Genomic DNA, 12,695 nt, shown 5'->3' with positions numbered 1-12,695 from the left:
ACATTCTGCTGAGTGCTGAACTATACATGCACATGCAAATTCATGTAGGTAGATTTGTTCAGCAAAAACAACAGCAACCAGCCACCAAGGCCTGGCCACACAGTGTCTGCTTCAAGTTCATGCAAATTAAAACTGTAAACAACAACATTAAAGAACCATGGGCCTCTATAACATGACATGGAGACCTGAATATATTATATAGCCTATACCTCAGTGTTTGTGATTGTAATAGTTTACAAAAGATAAAATAAAATCGGAAAAAAATATTAATATTTGAAAACTGGTGTAGATTAGTCTGTGTTGACTGGTCTGCTACCGTTTACTATGGGTTGGCTAGCTGACAAATTAGATGGGATGCTGAAAATGTAGTTTGTAGGCCTACTGAGACGAGAACAGATGCAGTCAGATAGGCTACAACCATCACTTAATAAATACACACAATTTAAATAATTCCAAATGATCAAACCAAGGTTCGTCGCATTAAAAACAAGCCTATTTGTCCTAATTCACCGTTTGACAAAAAATACCCGTAATTACCAGTGAACCATTTGAGAATGATGACTGTGTAATTAATTAACCTATTACAATTACTGGGGGGACAGTTTGCCCAGGTAACGGTTGTCAAAACTCACCGTATTCGCCCGATTCCGAACTAGTGTCCTCCTTCTTTTTCCCCATGTTTGTCAGCTTCCCTCCACCGTCGTTACTTAATTACTTCTAAATGTACAAAAAACCTTGACTAAACCGTTCTTTAAAACTGAAAAACGAGTAGCTACGACCCCGGCTATTGATTTTAAACCAGCTATCGCAATGAACAGAGCTGCTGTACAGACATGAGGACAAACTTCGTCAATCTTTCTTCCTGGCGTTTGTTACTAGGCGGTGACGTCATAGACGCACCTGCTGGGGGATGGATGGACGAGGCACCTGTGCTGTGCGCTCTGAAACCACGCCCAGCCTCAGTCTGTGATTCCTTTTCCTTCAACGAACACCAGTTTGATATGGGCCAGTGGTCCTCGAACTATAAAGGGTCGGGGTCCATTTGGAACCCCAACACCCCCCAAGGAACCACTGCATTAGGCCACTATATACACTTTTTGTCTCTGGGACCCCAATCTTCCACACTCATACAGGCCCATAAGTGTCTGAACAGAGTTGAGACAAAAGAACCATTTAACAATCTACACAGTTAATTTAACTCTGAGAGTGTACAAAACCAAATGGTATATGCATATAAACCATTTTGCGTTTCCATTTGTACACTCTTGGGAGTTACAGCAGGTGCATGTGTCTCTGTGTACAAATTAACCCACCAAGGGTGCCTGCCTTCGGTTCCATTTGAAGGCTACACTCTTGGGAGTTACATAGCCTACATATAACGAAGGGTCAATTTATATGTTCCTTCAATAAGTATCAATAATTTAGCTGGGGACCCCCCAAAGGCCTATGGGGGTCTCCGGACCCCATGTTGATGTAAAATAAATAAGAAATCAAAGCTGTCACAGAACCTATCATTTGATAAATCTTTGAGTATTATTTTTGTTTGACAAAGGAGTCCATTTGCACATAGGCATTTCCGGCTATCCAGCCTTTGACCCTGTCAAAGTTCTCAGATGATGATACAGCCCATCCTTGGTTTCATGTAGCCTATTCCAGGTTGGGAATTGCTGCTGTGGTAGAAGATTCAGGGCTCCCCAGAACAGAATGAACGGTTATAAATATTCAATCATGTCCATGTAAATTAGCATCTCAATACAACACGTAATGTAGGTTGATGGCCATGGGGGTTTTGTAATGTTACATCAGTATCAGGTAATGTAAGATGTTGGCCACGAGGGTTGTGTAATATGGCACCATTGTCAGGTGTTTGTGTGCAAACAGTTACATAAAAACGATTTGTACGACAATCCACAACTAATTTTCCTTTGGGGGCATTAAAGTCTGATACTGGCTGCCAACCGACAATACGCCTATCTGATTTACTTAAAGTATATCTTATTTTATCCATCTAGTGGAAAGCCCAAAATAAACTTTTCAACAAGGGCAATAATTTGATTCTTAAATTAGAATGAAAAATTCGGACTGATAATTCTAAAAAGCATGAACAAATTTATTAAATCGAATATGTGCTAAACAGAACAATTACAGTATATAAATGTTAGACAAAACAAAGCTTACAGAAAACATGGTTCAGATATGAATGCTACCCTCTTCAGTTTGACCTATTCCTATTATCCTGTTGACATGAACCGTCTCTTCTTGGCACAGTAGTCAATGAATGAGTACCGTTGAAATTCCACAGCTGATTCCTAGTGCATATAATTTATTTCTTTTATGGCAAAAGAGAATGTTGACATTACAGTAAACACATACTGTACAGTACAAAAAATATCATATAAAGAGGAACAAAACTTGTAAGGGCTACGATCCAATGCAACATTTTAAAGACTGACTGAAGATTGAGTGAATTCACCACATAGTAATAAAAAAATGATACTGTATATATTGACAAAAGACAACATGTCAGGATGACACAATACACCCCGACAGTTTATTTCCGATATGGTCCTTTGTGTATGTAAAATGTTTCAGACCCAGAGTCCATCAAGGCCTAAGAGTTTCCTAGCATGGGCATCCCAAGATCAGGCCCTCCTTCTGGGCAGGCGTCCAGCCGAGCGAGCCTGCTCTGCTCCAAGGCGATGGCCTCCGCCGAGTGTTTACATTTCTCTGACCCACATTGACAGGTGAAATATTTGCTCTTGATGTCCCAAAAGCGATCACCATAGTCAAACCTGATGAAGAAAACGAATAGGGTGTCATATTCAACATAAATACCTGGTGGTGTGTATACAATACATACAGTATTTGCGAACGCAGTGATTGCGAACGCAGTGATTGCGAATTCAGTGAGCACTAACTATGACAGCAAGGGCTGAATGTCTGTGTGTGTGTGTGTGTGTGTCCCGCTGTTACACCACCCGCCCGCCACCAGAGGGCGCAGCTGTATCACACAAAACACACACACGCACGCACTCTCTCACACACACACACACACACACACACACACACACACACACACACACACACACAACTTAACTTAAAAAAAAAACTTAACTTAAAATGAAAAAGAAAAAACTTAACTTCAAAATAAAATCTTAAAAAAACACAAAAAAGTGAAGTTTAAAAAGAAAACCTTAAAAAAGTATGTTAACCTTATAGGAAGTATTACGTTTCTTTTGTTATATTTAGGTTAAGTAGGATTGTTTACTGTTCCCGTAAAGAGTGGGAAAAATCATTCATAATTACTTTACTTTATTTAAACGGGACATTGCATATTAATGGACATTACATATGAATGCAACATAAATACACTGGATATAGCAAAGATGCTAGTTTACATCAGCAGTCCCCATAAAAACAAAACGTTCCGTCCATCCGACGTGTCCACACATCATAAGACAAACAAAACGTTCCGTCCATCCGACGTGTCCACACATCATAAGCAATCCAACCGACGGGTTGCAATGACGCGTGTACACGTCCTCCTAGCGCATCTTCAATGATATCAAACGAGAGAAGAATATTCTGAATGTTTTCCTTTTTTTATTCAGAGTAAAAGCGGCCATGTCTTCCCGGCACCCCAGAGCTCCTATTTTGAAGGAATCCCGGGGCTGATTGTGTTAACAGCATCGTGGCTATGAGTGTGCTGCCTTTTTCTTCTTTTTCTATATACTAGAGCGGTGCCCATTTGGCCTCTACAGCGGTGCCCATTGGGCACTGACTGGCCTACTTGGAACGATGCCAGTTGGATATGCATGCTCTACCCAGATATTTTGTCTGTGTCCCTTATATGCCCATATATGGAGTTCTTTGTCAGGCATGCAGGTATGGAGTCAATGCAGACGTCAGAATGATGTCAGAACAGGCCTGGCTCCATATATGGACACTGGGCAGGGGCCCTGTCCAGTCCCGTGCAGAGGCCTTTTTGGGGCGGTTCTGACCAACCCGTGGGTCAGACCGATTCAACACCGACCACTGCACCCCCTGTGGTGGTGTGGAACGCGTGTGTCAAAAATAGAAGTCGGTGGGGCGAACGGTTCTCGAGTTACGTGGATTACACACGTACGTATAGACAGACAGACAGACAGAGACTTGGTGCATTTATAGATAGATAGAAGATAAGGCTTATTAACCAGGGATCATTTTAAGGGTGTATTCACAAAACTTGATTGTAGGAGACTTCAGTGTTTTCTTACCCTAGCTCCTGTCCGGTGAGGATATCCCTAGAGCTGAAGAAGGCAATGCGGGGAAACCTCAAGTCCTGGTGCAACATGAACACTCGCACTGGGATGAGGTTGGGGTCGCACAGGTGGTTGATGAAGCGGCTGATGTTGCCATAGTATCGGGCATCGATACAGTACACCTCCCCATCCTAGAAGTGACAGGAGCAAACAGAAACGGCCTCTGAATAAAGTGAATTAAAGGCGCATACACACACACACCCAGTAGCTCTGAATGGTAGTGCATTATTTAATTGACTGTTGAATTGTCTGTCTCATGAAAACATCTGAAACCATAGAATATACAGTAAACCACATGGAAAGTTTTATACTGGTAAATAATATTCACAACAATGATGCATCTGTAGAACAGCTGCCCTCAGACCAGTATCTAGCTACTTCTTTGTTTTGGGTACTTAAGAAAACAATTGTGCATGACAACCTCCCAGTCAATCCAGTGTCTAAACTCCAGTTTATATGTTAATATATGTTAATACAAATATAGCAGCTGGAAAGTGAGTTAGATTCATCATCATCAAACAGGAACAATCACATAGCTTCACTGTCAGTGGAGATCGCACATTACCTCCCATTCCAACCACCACATTTCTTTTGAAAATATAGACTATATGAAAGTGGTTCTTGGAGCAAAAACAAAAAAAACTTTGAGGTCCCCCTATAGTAAAGGAAGGGGGCTGAAGTTGCTTTTGCTTACCTTGTTGTCCAGGTCAAACAGGTAGGAGTCATCTTCTCTCACATCAGCTTCTGCATCAGAGATCAGCTCCCCCACATATCTGTGTAAAAGGAGTTAAATCAAACTTACACAGTAATAATTACATATATAATAATTCACTTACATAGTAATAATTCTATGACTGCATTTTAGCTTGATAGAATACTGAGAATAGCGTGTGAATATGAACACATACATATACAGTACATATGCATCAGCGGTAATGCTAGAATTCTAAGCTGCTGGCCGAGTGGCCAGAAAGTCCGGAATTATTAAGTTTTACCAGACATTTGTTGAAAATAATGGCCATACCAATTATCAATGAATCAACAAAAATGCATTTAACAATGTAGCCAATGAACAGGTTAGCATTACATTTTGGATTGAAAACCATTTTGACTCAAAGGAGCAATATCAGAAAAAAAATATTATAATACAGCCTAACAGCTTTGTCTTAATTGCAGTGCATGTCTGCATGCATAGTGGGGTGTGATTGCATCATTAGAGCACATTTTCTTCAGTACTAATGCATGACAAACTAATAGACATGTACTTGCACAGAACACACACACACACACACACGCACACACTTACTCGCAAATGAAGCTGCCTTGGGGAATGTCTTGTAAGGCTCTTACTCCCCAGCCCATCTTCTCTGTTCTATAGAGCTGCAGTCGAACTCTGAATGAGAACACAGGACATTTCAAGTTTATAGTTTGAAGAGCCAAAAAAAAAAAAAAAAAAGTTTCAAAATATGACCAAGTTGTAGCCTTGCCTTCTACAATGTGCAACACTGTCTCTATTTGTTTTGCCAATGGTGCTTTCATTTGAGCCAAATTCTTACTTGATGCCTGCCTGTACCACTCTGTTCTTGCATGTCCGGTAGCAGGCACACGCCAGATTACATTCAAATATGAGCGGGGGTTCAATCTTGTTGAACTCTTGAAGCAACCGCTGATCCTGGTGAGAGAGAGTGGTGAGATTAATTTGACCTTCTTTTCTCCCAATTGAGTAATTCTGTCAATACCCAAGTCCCTTTGTAGTGTAGTCCATGGTTGCTGCTGACCCCTAGTGTTTGGTCTTAGGGAAGGGTGAGCACGAGTCTCCTCAGATACACACTATTCTACTCAGTTCAACTCTCAGTGACCAACCTGTCAGACGTCACCCTCCCCACCTGGATTCCCACCCTGAGCCAGATGCAACCCCTAATCTCCTATGACACCTGAGCGCCCCTGAGCAGGTACTGGGGGCCTTGCATTGAGATCACATTTTAATAGTTTGAAGTAGACTTTTTTTTCCCCACTAGTAATGCAGTAAAAATAACCTCCCTGTATAAAATCAATCAAATATTCTGATTATGGCATGTTAGATAAGATTTAGTGTTCATTCACCTTGTCGTACCAGCAGCGGATACTGAGCTGTCCACATAGACAGTTACTAGACGAGCAGTCATCTGTACAGCTACAGTGCTGTGGGGAAGAAGAGAAGACAGAGTGAGAGGTGCGGTGTGTGTCCTGCACATCAAAAGAGAGGGGGAGGGAGGGGGAAAAACAAACAGAAAGAGGTCAAGAATCAGGGAGAGAGTGAAGAGCAATCGACATCCGACTACCTGCAAGTGTGTGATGTTGCGGTCTATGTTCATTGCTGAAGTTTCACAGTTCTCCGACACGTATTTGTAGTCTGAGGGGCAGCCTTCGTCGTCCACTGCATTGACACAAGGAATGGGGACGTTCTCATATCCCTGTGCTATGTCACTGGAACACAAGAGGAAATGTTTCAGATAAACTAACCACGAGTCAAACATCAGAACAAAAAGCAGCATTCCACTACATCAGTGGTTTTCAACCCTTTTCATATCAAGGTCCATCATTTATTCGTCATTTGAGCCACAGACCACCATTTCATGAAATGTAGCCTATCAGACCCAAAATGTAAGAATATTCTGTCCACAATTCCATGCTGTATTGATGTTGGTACCATCAAATAAACCAATTAAAACCCGTAAGGGTCCCTTTGGTTTCATTTTACACTCGGTCAAGAGTTGAAGGGTCTATTTGGTTACCAACTTTCCATCATTTAACTGGGGACCACCTGGAACAGTGGAACCCCCTCAAGGACCACTGGTTGAAAACCACTGCACGACATAAATACAAACATAGCACAAGAAGTAGCAGTTTAAAAATCCACTTGTCAAATCAAGGCAAACATTCCTATTTCATGTCCGCTTTAAGGTAGCCAGACCGCATTAGGATTGTCGTATTGTAGTCTACAAATGTGGTTGCTTAACCCATTCTGAACGGGCACCCGTTTTGGTGTTAGCATGTTATGTCATGTTATGCTTTAGCTATTGAAAAATAGCAGATCTACATGCTCATATCGCGCCACCGAGTGGCGCGATACGAGCTTGTAGGTCTGCTATTTTTGGAAAAAATCAAAGAACGACTGACATTTTTAGAATCTGATCTCAGGTCAGAATGGGTTCATCAGACCAGTGTGTGTCCAGCGGAAACCTCGTATGAATCTGATCTCAGGTCAGAATGGGTTAATACAATACTCGACAGGGCTGGTACACTTTGCAATTCACCAGCCGTCATCTCGGCCACTAAGTACGCTAATGACCAACCTGCAAATGATTCTCTCTGTTCGAAGCATCCGATTGGCTACCCCCCTTCGCAGCTTCCTATTGATTTGGAGTGCCACCCAGACGGGCGTGTCGGGTCGTGCCAGGGTGAGGGCTGTGTCTCCTTCCCTGTTCATGATGTCAATGTCTGCCCCTCTGGAGAGGAATAACCTTGAAACCAGAATAGCAGATACACAAGTTTTATTATGACAATGAACCAATCAAAGTGTAGAGAAGTGAATGAACATTCTACCACAGGTCGTTTCGAGGAAGCAATCCGATTGGTTGAAACAGCCTTCTAGCCGTGGGTTAAACCAGCACCATTCACCACCTAATCAAAACAAAGAATTCAGCTGCTCTGTTCTCCCAGAGCGCTAGCAAACTTGGTGGCTAGGCTAGCTAGTTTCTTGGGACATTTGTGGTCGTAGTGACTACATCTGTCATTAAAAAAATATATTCTGGCCCAGGCCGTAGCGTAACGGTCTGGGCACCGGACTGGTGATCCAGTCGCGGTGTGCCGCGGGTTCGACTCCCGGACCGGACACGGCCTTTACCGCATGTCATCCCCCCATCTCTCTCCCGTTTCCTGTCAGCCTACTGTCTATCCCTTAAAAAATCAATAAAGGCGTAAGCCGCATAAAAATATCTTTAAAAAAATATATATATATATATATATATATATATATATATATATTCTTTCAGCGATTTTCTTAGTTTTAAGGGTAACTGTTGTAGAATTGCAATATTACACTCGAGGGTGTGGTTTAACGTGATTATTTCAGTGATGCTTGCGGAACTTGACTTCGTCTCGTTCCTGACCGCATCACTGTCGTGGCAATAATCACGTTAACCCACACCCTCTCCTGTAATATTGCTTAAATGAACACCTCGCAAGAGCTTGGCCCAAATTTGTCCTTCGGTCTGTCAGTTTAGGATAATCTTTTTTTTTTAATCTAATCAACGTCATTGATTAGCCCAATTAATCATATAAGCCTTATTTAATACTTCATTGTTCAACAGTGTTGCACAAAAATAGCAATCGTGATGAGACGTTCTGAGCTTGTAGAGTTTTGCCACTGAAAAATACAAAACGTTATGAAAAAAGAAAAATGCAAAAAGAAAAGTCCCCCAAATTCAACTATTAAAAAACGAATCTACTCGATTTAATTTTATAATCATTACAATCGATTAGTTCAATTAACCGTTGTACCCCTAGCCTGAAATACCCAAATCTGTGGTCATCAAATAAATACAACATAAATATTTACACTAGAAAGAAAATGGAAATGTAATGAAGCACATTCAGGGACAAACGTGGTTGACTCACGTAACACATTCCAGGAAGCCCTCTCTAGCAGCGATGTGTAGGGGCGTGTCTCCGTGCATGTTGACCGAGGCCAGGGAGCAGCCGGCGTTCAACACCAGCTCAGCTATGTCCACACTGCCAGCAAACGACGCCCAGTGGAGACATACGTTGGTCTCCTGGAGGGAAGCACGATGAAGGGAGAGATATATATATATATATATAGGTTACAGTATGATTGAAAAACCTGCCAAATAATTGAAAAATATGCACTAAAGATAATAATAATAAATAATAAAACTTTATTTGTATAGCACCTTTCATGACATGAAATGCAGCTCAAAGTGCTTTACAGAACAATGGAGAATAAAAGAAAAGCAAGGCAACGACAGTAATGCAATACAGTGAGGACATGAATAACAAAAGATAAAGATAGGCGTTGTATGATGCTTGAATCCTTGACACAATTACCCATGTTTATATGATACATAGATGCTTATATTTCTAGGGAGTGACCCAGTAGATGGGATGGTAACTGTTATCTATTTTCTTTATATACGGTACTTTATTGTCCCAGTGTGTGTGTGTGTGTGTGTGTGTGTGTGTGTGTGTGTGTGTGTGCGTGTGTGCGCGCGCGCGCGCGCTCACATATTGTTTCCATTTTATTATTATCCTGTCTGTGTGTGAACTCCTGCAATCATAGCATTTGTCTACTACTTTTATTTTTATTTCCTGAGTTGGCAACACATACTGTAATATCTTGTTCATGAAAAATGAATAAAATGTAAGTTGGGGAAAAAAAAGATAGGCGATGTACAAGTCGTGAGCTTGTACATAGCCTATTTTTGGTAAAGATATTTGGGTTAGATGGAAAGCCATCATAAAATTACAGTAGGCCTACAGAAATTGATTTGACGACTGAAGCAATAAAGAGCCATCTTTATTATTATTTAATAATAAACACTAAGTGACTATCTCTTTATAATTGCATTAAATTACAATTTAGAGACAGATGAGTGTATGTGTACACTGTATGTGGGGCTGGAGACAGAATTAAATACATAAAGCGAGAGTAAAAGAGTAACATTAGCGGGTTGACCACGCACAAAAAGGGTCAAATCCCCCAAACGCAGTAGAAACGCAGGAGAAATGCTGGCGCAGCGCAGGAGAAATTGGTCAAATAAAAGGAGTCTCCTCTGGCAGACATTATCCTTAGATTGTAAACATCAGAATTAATACAGCATCCATCAACGGGCAGTATTGTACTGACCTTATCCTTGATTGTAACATCAGCTCCTCGGTTCAACAGTGCTCTGATCACATCCAAATGTTTGTGTTCTGCAGCCCAGATGATTGCCGTCCAGCCGCCAGTGTCCTGAGATGGCAATTTCAAACACAAAACACATGGTCCAGAGTTAAATTCCCTAATAATGATCTAAACTAAGTAAATAAGTAAGCAAGCACTGAAGTCAGAGAACTCATGTTCATCTCTCTCCCGTTTCCTGTCAGCCTACTTTCTATCCCTTAAAAAATCAATAAAGGCGTAAGCCGCAAAAAAATATCTAAAAAAAAAAAAAAAAAAGTAAATGCAGTCACGCCATTGCATTGTCAATTATTGTTGAAATGGCCACAGAGGAGTTGAGGCAACGCTACAGGCTATTAATGAGGGATTTGATACAAAATAACCAAGGTCAAGGTGAACAACAAGGAAAAAGGATTTATTTCTGAAGAATAAATTCAAGGAAAGACAGGTTTGCACAAATAAACCTGTTAAACATTGAGAGTGCTATATAAGACATTTGAATAAAATAAAAAGAAATACAACCAAAACAAAAAGAGAGAAAAAAAAAAATAGACTAGAAAGACTAGCAGAAAAAAAAAACATACAAACAACCCTAACTAAAACAAAAAGGTCTTTACAGGAGGTGTGGTCTACAGACACTGAAATCCAGCACGCACGCACACACACACACACACACACACACACACACACACACACACACACACACACACACACACACACACACACACACACACACACACACACACACACACACACACACACACACACACACACACACACACACACACACACACACACACACACTTTAGCAGGCTGGTCTGACTCTCACCTGTGCATTGATATCCACTTGCCCCGTCTCCAGTAGCATTTTAACAATGTCCAGGTTTCCCAACTTGGCTGCATGATGGAGACCAGTGTACCCATCATCTTCCTGGTGGAACATAAAGAAATAAAGGGAAGAGACATCGAGCACACAATGGTAAATGTTAACACACAGCAAAACCTCTGGCTGTGTTTAGTTTATGAAATTCATTAGTGATTCATGAAATTCATTGCTGGAGCTTTGGACAGCAGTAAACTGTTTGAGCAAAATGTACACCATGTAAATATGGTCAAAGCACTGCTAATGAGCATCAAAGACTGATAGTATGTGACAGCTACACCGAAATGACTTATTTGTTTCTTTGTAGAGCACTGGAGTGAAATAGAACAATATTTTCAGTTGATTAACGGCAATGTTAATTCATTAGTGAATGATTTAACCTTGGCTAGGGTTTAAAATATGGCTTGTGAAAGGTCCAACAACGTATAGGTTTTACAGGTTTAAATGGGTTAATAAAAATAGAATATCTGCAGTGATCAGAGGTATTTTCATTATTATTCCATTGAGAAATATTGACCCTGGTGTGGGGAAGGACACCTCCTGGTTGACAATGTCGAATAAAGTTATTTTAAGTAGATGGCGCCCGTTTTGGACACTAGATAGATGCACCGCCATCTTTATTGTAACTTGGACATTGTCGGAATTACCCGTCTCCTCCTGAAGTGTGCGACGACGACATTAATGTGATGGATTGTACATTGAATTAATTTAAAGTTCCATAGACACTCGCAGTATGTACATCCACATGGTTGATACTCACAGTATGATAGACGCAGGCACCACTCTGGACCAGGTAGCGGGTCACATCCACATGGTTGTTGATGATGGCTTCCAGCAGAGGGGTCCTCATGGCTTTGTCTTGGGCATCCAATTTTGCACCTGCCTGTGTATACCAAACAAGATATGATATTCACTCCTGCACTCTAGTGCATGGCATCAATATCTTAACTTTTGGCCAACGGGTGATGCTAGAGGAAAGGCTCCATGGGGTCAACAAATTCAGCAGGTTCCAACTTTAGTGGCGCATGAATGCACTGCCGTTTTCGTTTCAAGACATCTCCCCATTACATTTGTAGATCTGTCTCGCAATAGGATCTGGTGTGCAATTAACATTTTGGCCTAATGATGGCACTAGATTATGCAGAGCATGGTCATGGTGTCACAAGAGAGATTTGTAGGGGGATTTTAACAACTCAGCTTCAAGGAGGAGGCCCAATATGAAAGCACTTTTGTCGAAGAAGACTGCCTATGAAACTGCTTGCGTACAATAAGGAAAGAGCCTGAATACGGTTTTCCTTCCCTTCCCCCTTTTAAACTGTCATCTCACATCATTCAACCATCTTGGAAATAAAGCAAAATAATAATAATGGCAGATGTCTCATGAGTCTTCTTGGAAAAAGAACATCGAACGTATAGTGAATATCTGTCGCCTGTACCAGCATGTAACAGACCTCCAACAGGCCTAACGTTTAGTGAAGATCTCTCACCTGTACCAGCATGTAACAGACCTCCAACAGGCCTAACGTTTAGTGAAGATCTCTCACCTGTACCAGCATGTAACAGACCTCCAACA

At 41.2% G+C, this 12,695-nt stretch overlaps 2 protein-coding genes across 4 annotated transcripts in view; both read right to left on the bottom strand.

The window, feature by feature from the left end:
* The window catches only part of slc44a4 (solute carrier family 44 member 4), a 30,533-nt gene extending 29,680 nt beyond the window's left edge, over positions 1-853 (bottom strand). The window contains exon 1 of the mRNA XM_083788307.1: positions 633-853. Within this exon, the coding sequence (XP_083644433.1) occupies positions 633-678 (46 nt within the window). The 5' untranslated portion in view covers positions 679-853. The remainder of the gene's footprint in view (positions 1-632) is intronic.
* Positions 854-2,083: 1,230 nt separating this feature from the next.
* The window catches only part of ehmt2 (euchromatic histone-lysine N-methyltransferase 2), a 28,904-nt gene continuing 18,292 nt past the window's right edge, over positions 2,084-12,695 (bottom strand). For all 3 annotated transcript variants that reach the window (XM_083771705.1, XM_083771706.1, XM_083771707.1), the window contains 12 exons: positions 11,883-12,005; positions 11,069-11,170; positions 10,207-10,311; positions 8,961-9,115; positions 7,637-7,804; positions 6,623-6,767; positions 6,405-6,482; positions 5,858-5,973; positions 5,608-5,694; positions 4,996-5,074; positions 4,257-4,432; positions 2,084-2,792 (listed from right to left, as the gene is read on the bottom strand). In XM_083771705.1, the coding sequence (XP_083627831.1) occupies positions 2,612-2,792; positions 4,257-4,432; positions 4,996-5,074; positions 5,608-5,694; positions 5,858-5,973; positions 6,405-6,482; positions 6,623-6,767; positions 7,637-7,804; positions 8,961-9,115; positions 10,207-10,311; positions 11,069-11,170; positions 11,883-12,005 (1,515 nt within the window). In that variant the 3' untranslated portion in view covers positions 2,084-2,611. The remainder of the gene's footprint in view (positions 2,793-4,256; positions 4,433-4,995; positions 5,075-5,607; positions 5,695-5,857; positions 5,974-6,404; positions 6,483-6,622; positions 6,768-7,636; positions 7,805-8,960; positions 9,116-10,206; positions 10,312-11,068; positions 11,171-11,882; positions 12,006-12,695) is intronic.

The sequence above is a fragment of the Protomyctophum parallelum genome (assembly GCF_964188405.1).
Source record: "Protomyctophum parallelum genome assembly, chromosome: 1".
Lineage (NCBI taxonomy): Eukaryota > Metazoa > Chordata > Actinopteri > Myctophiformes > Myctophidae > Protomyctophum > Protomyctophum parallelum.
The sequence above is the reverse complement of the archived record's forward strand: the minus strand, read 5'-3'. Positions and strand labels throughout refer to the sequence as shown.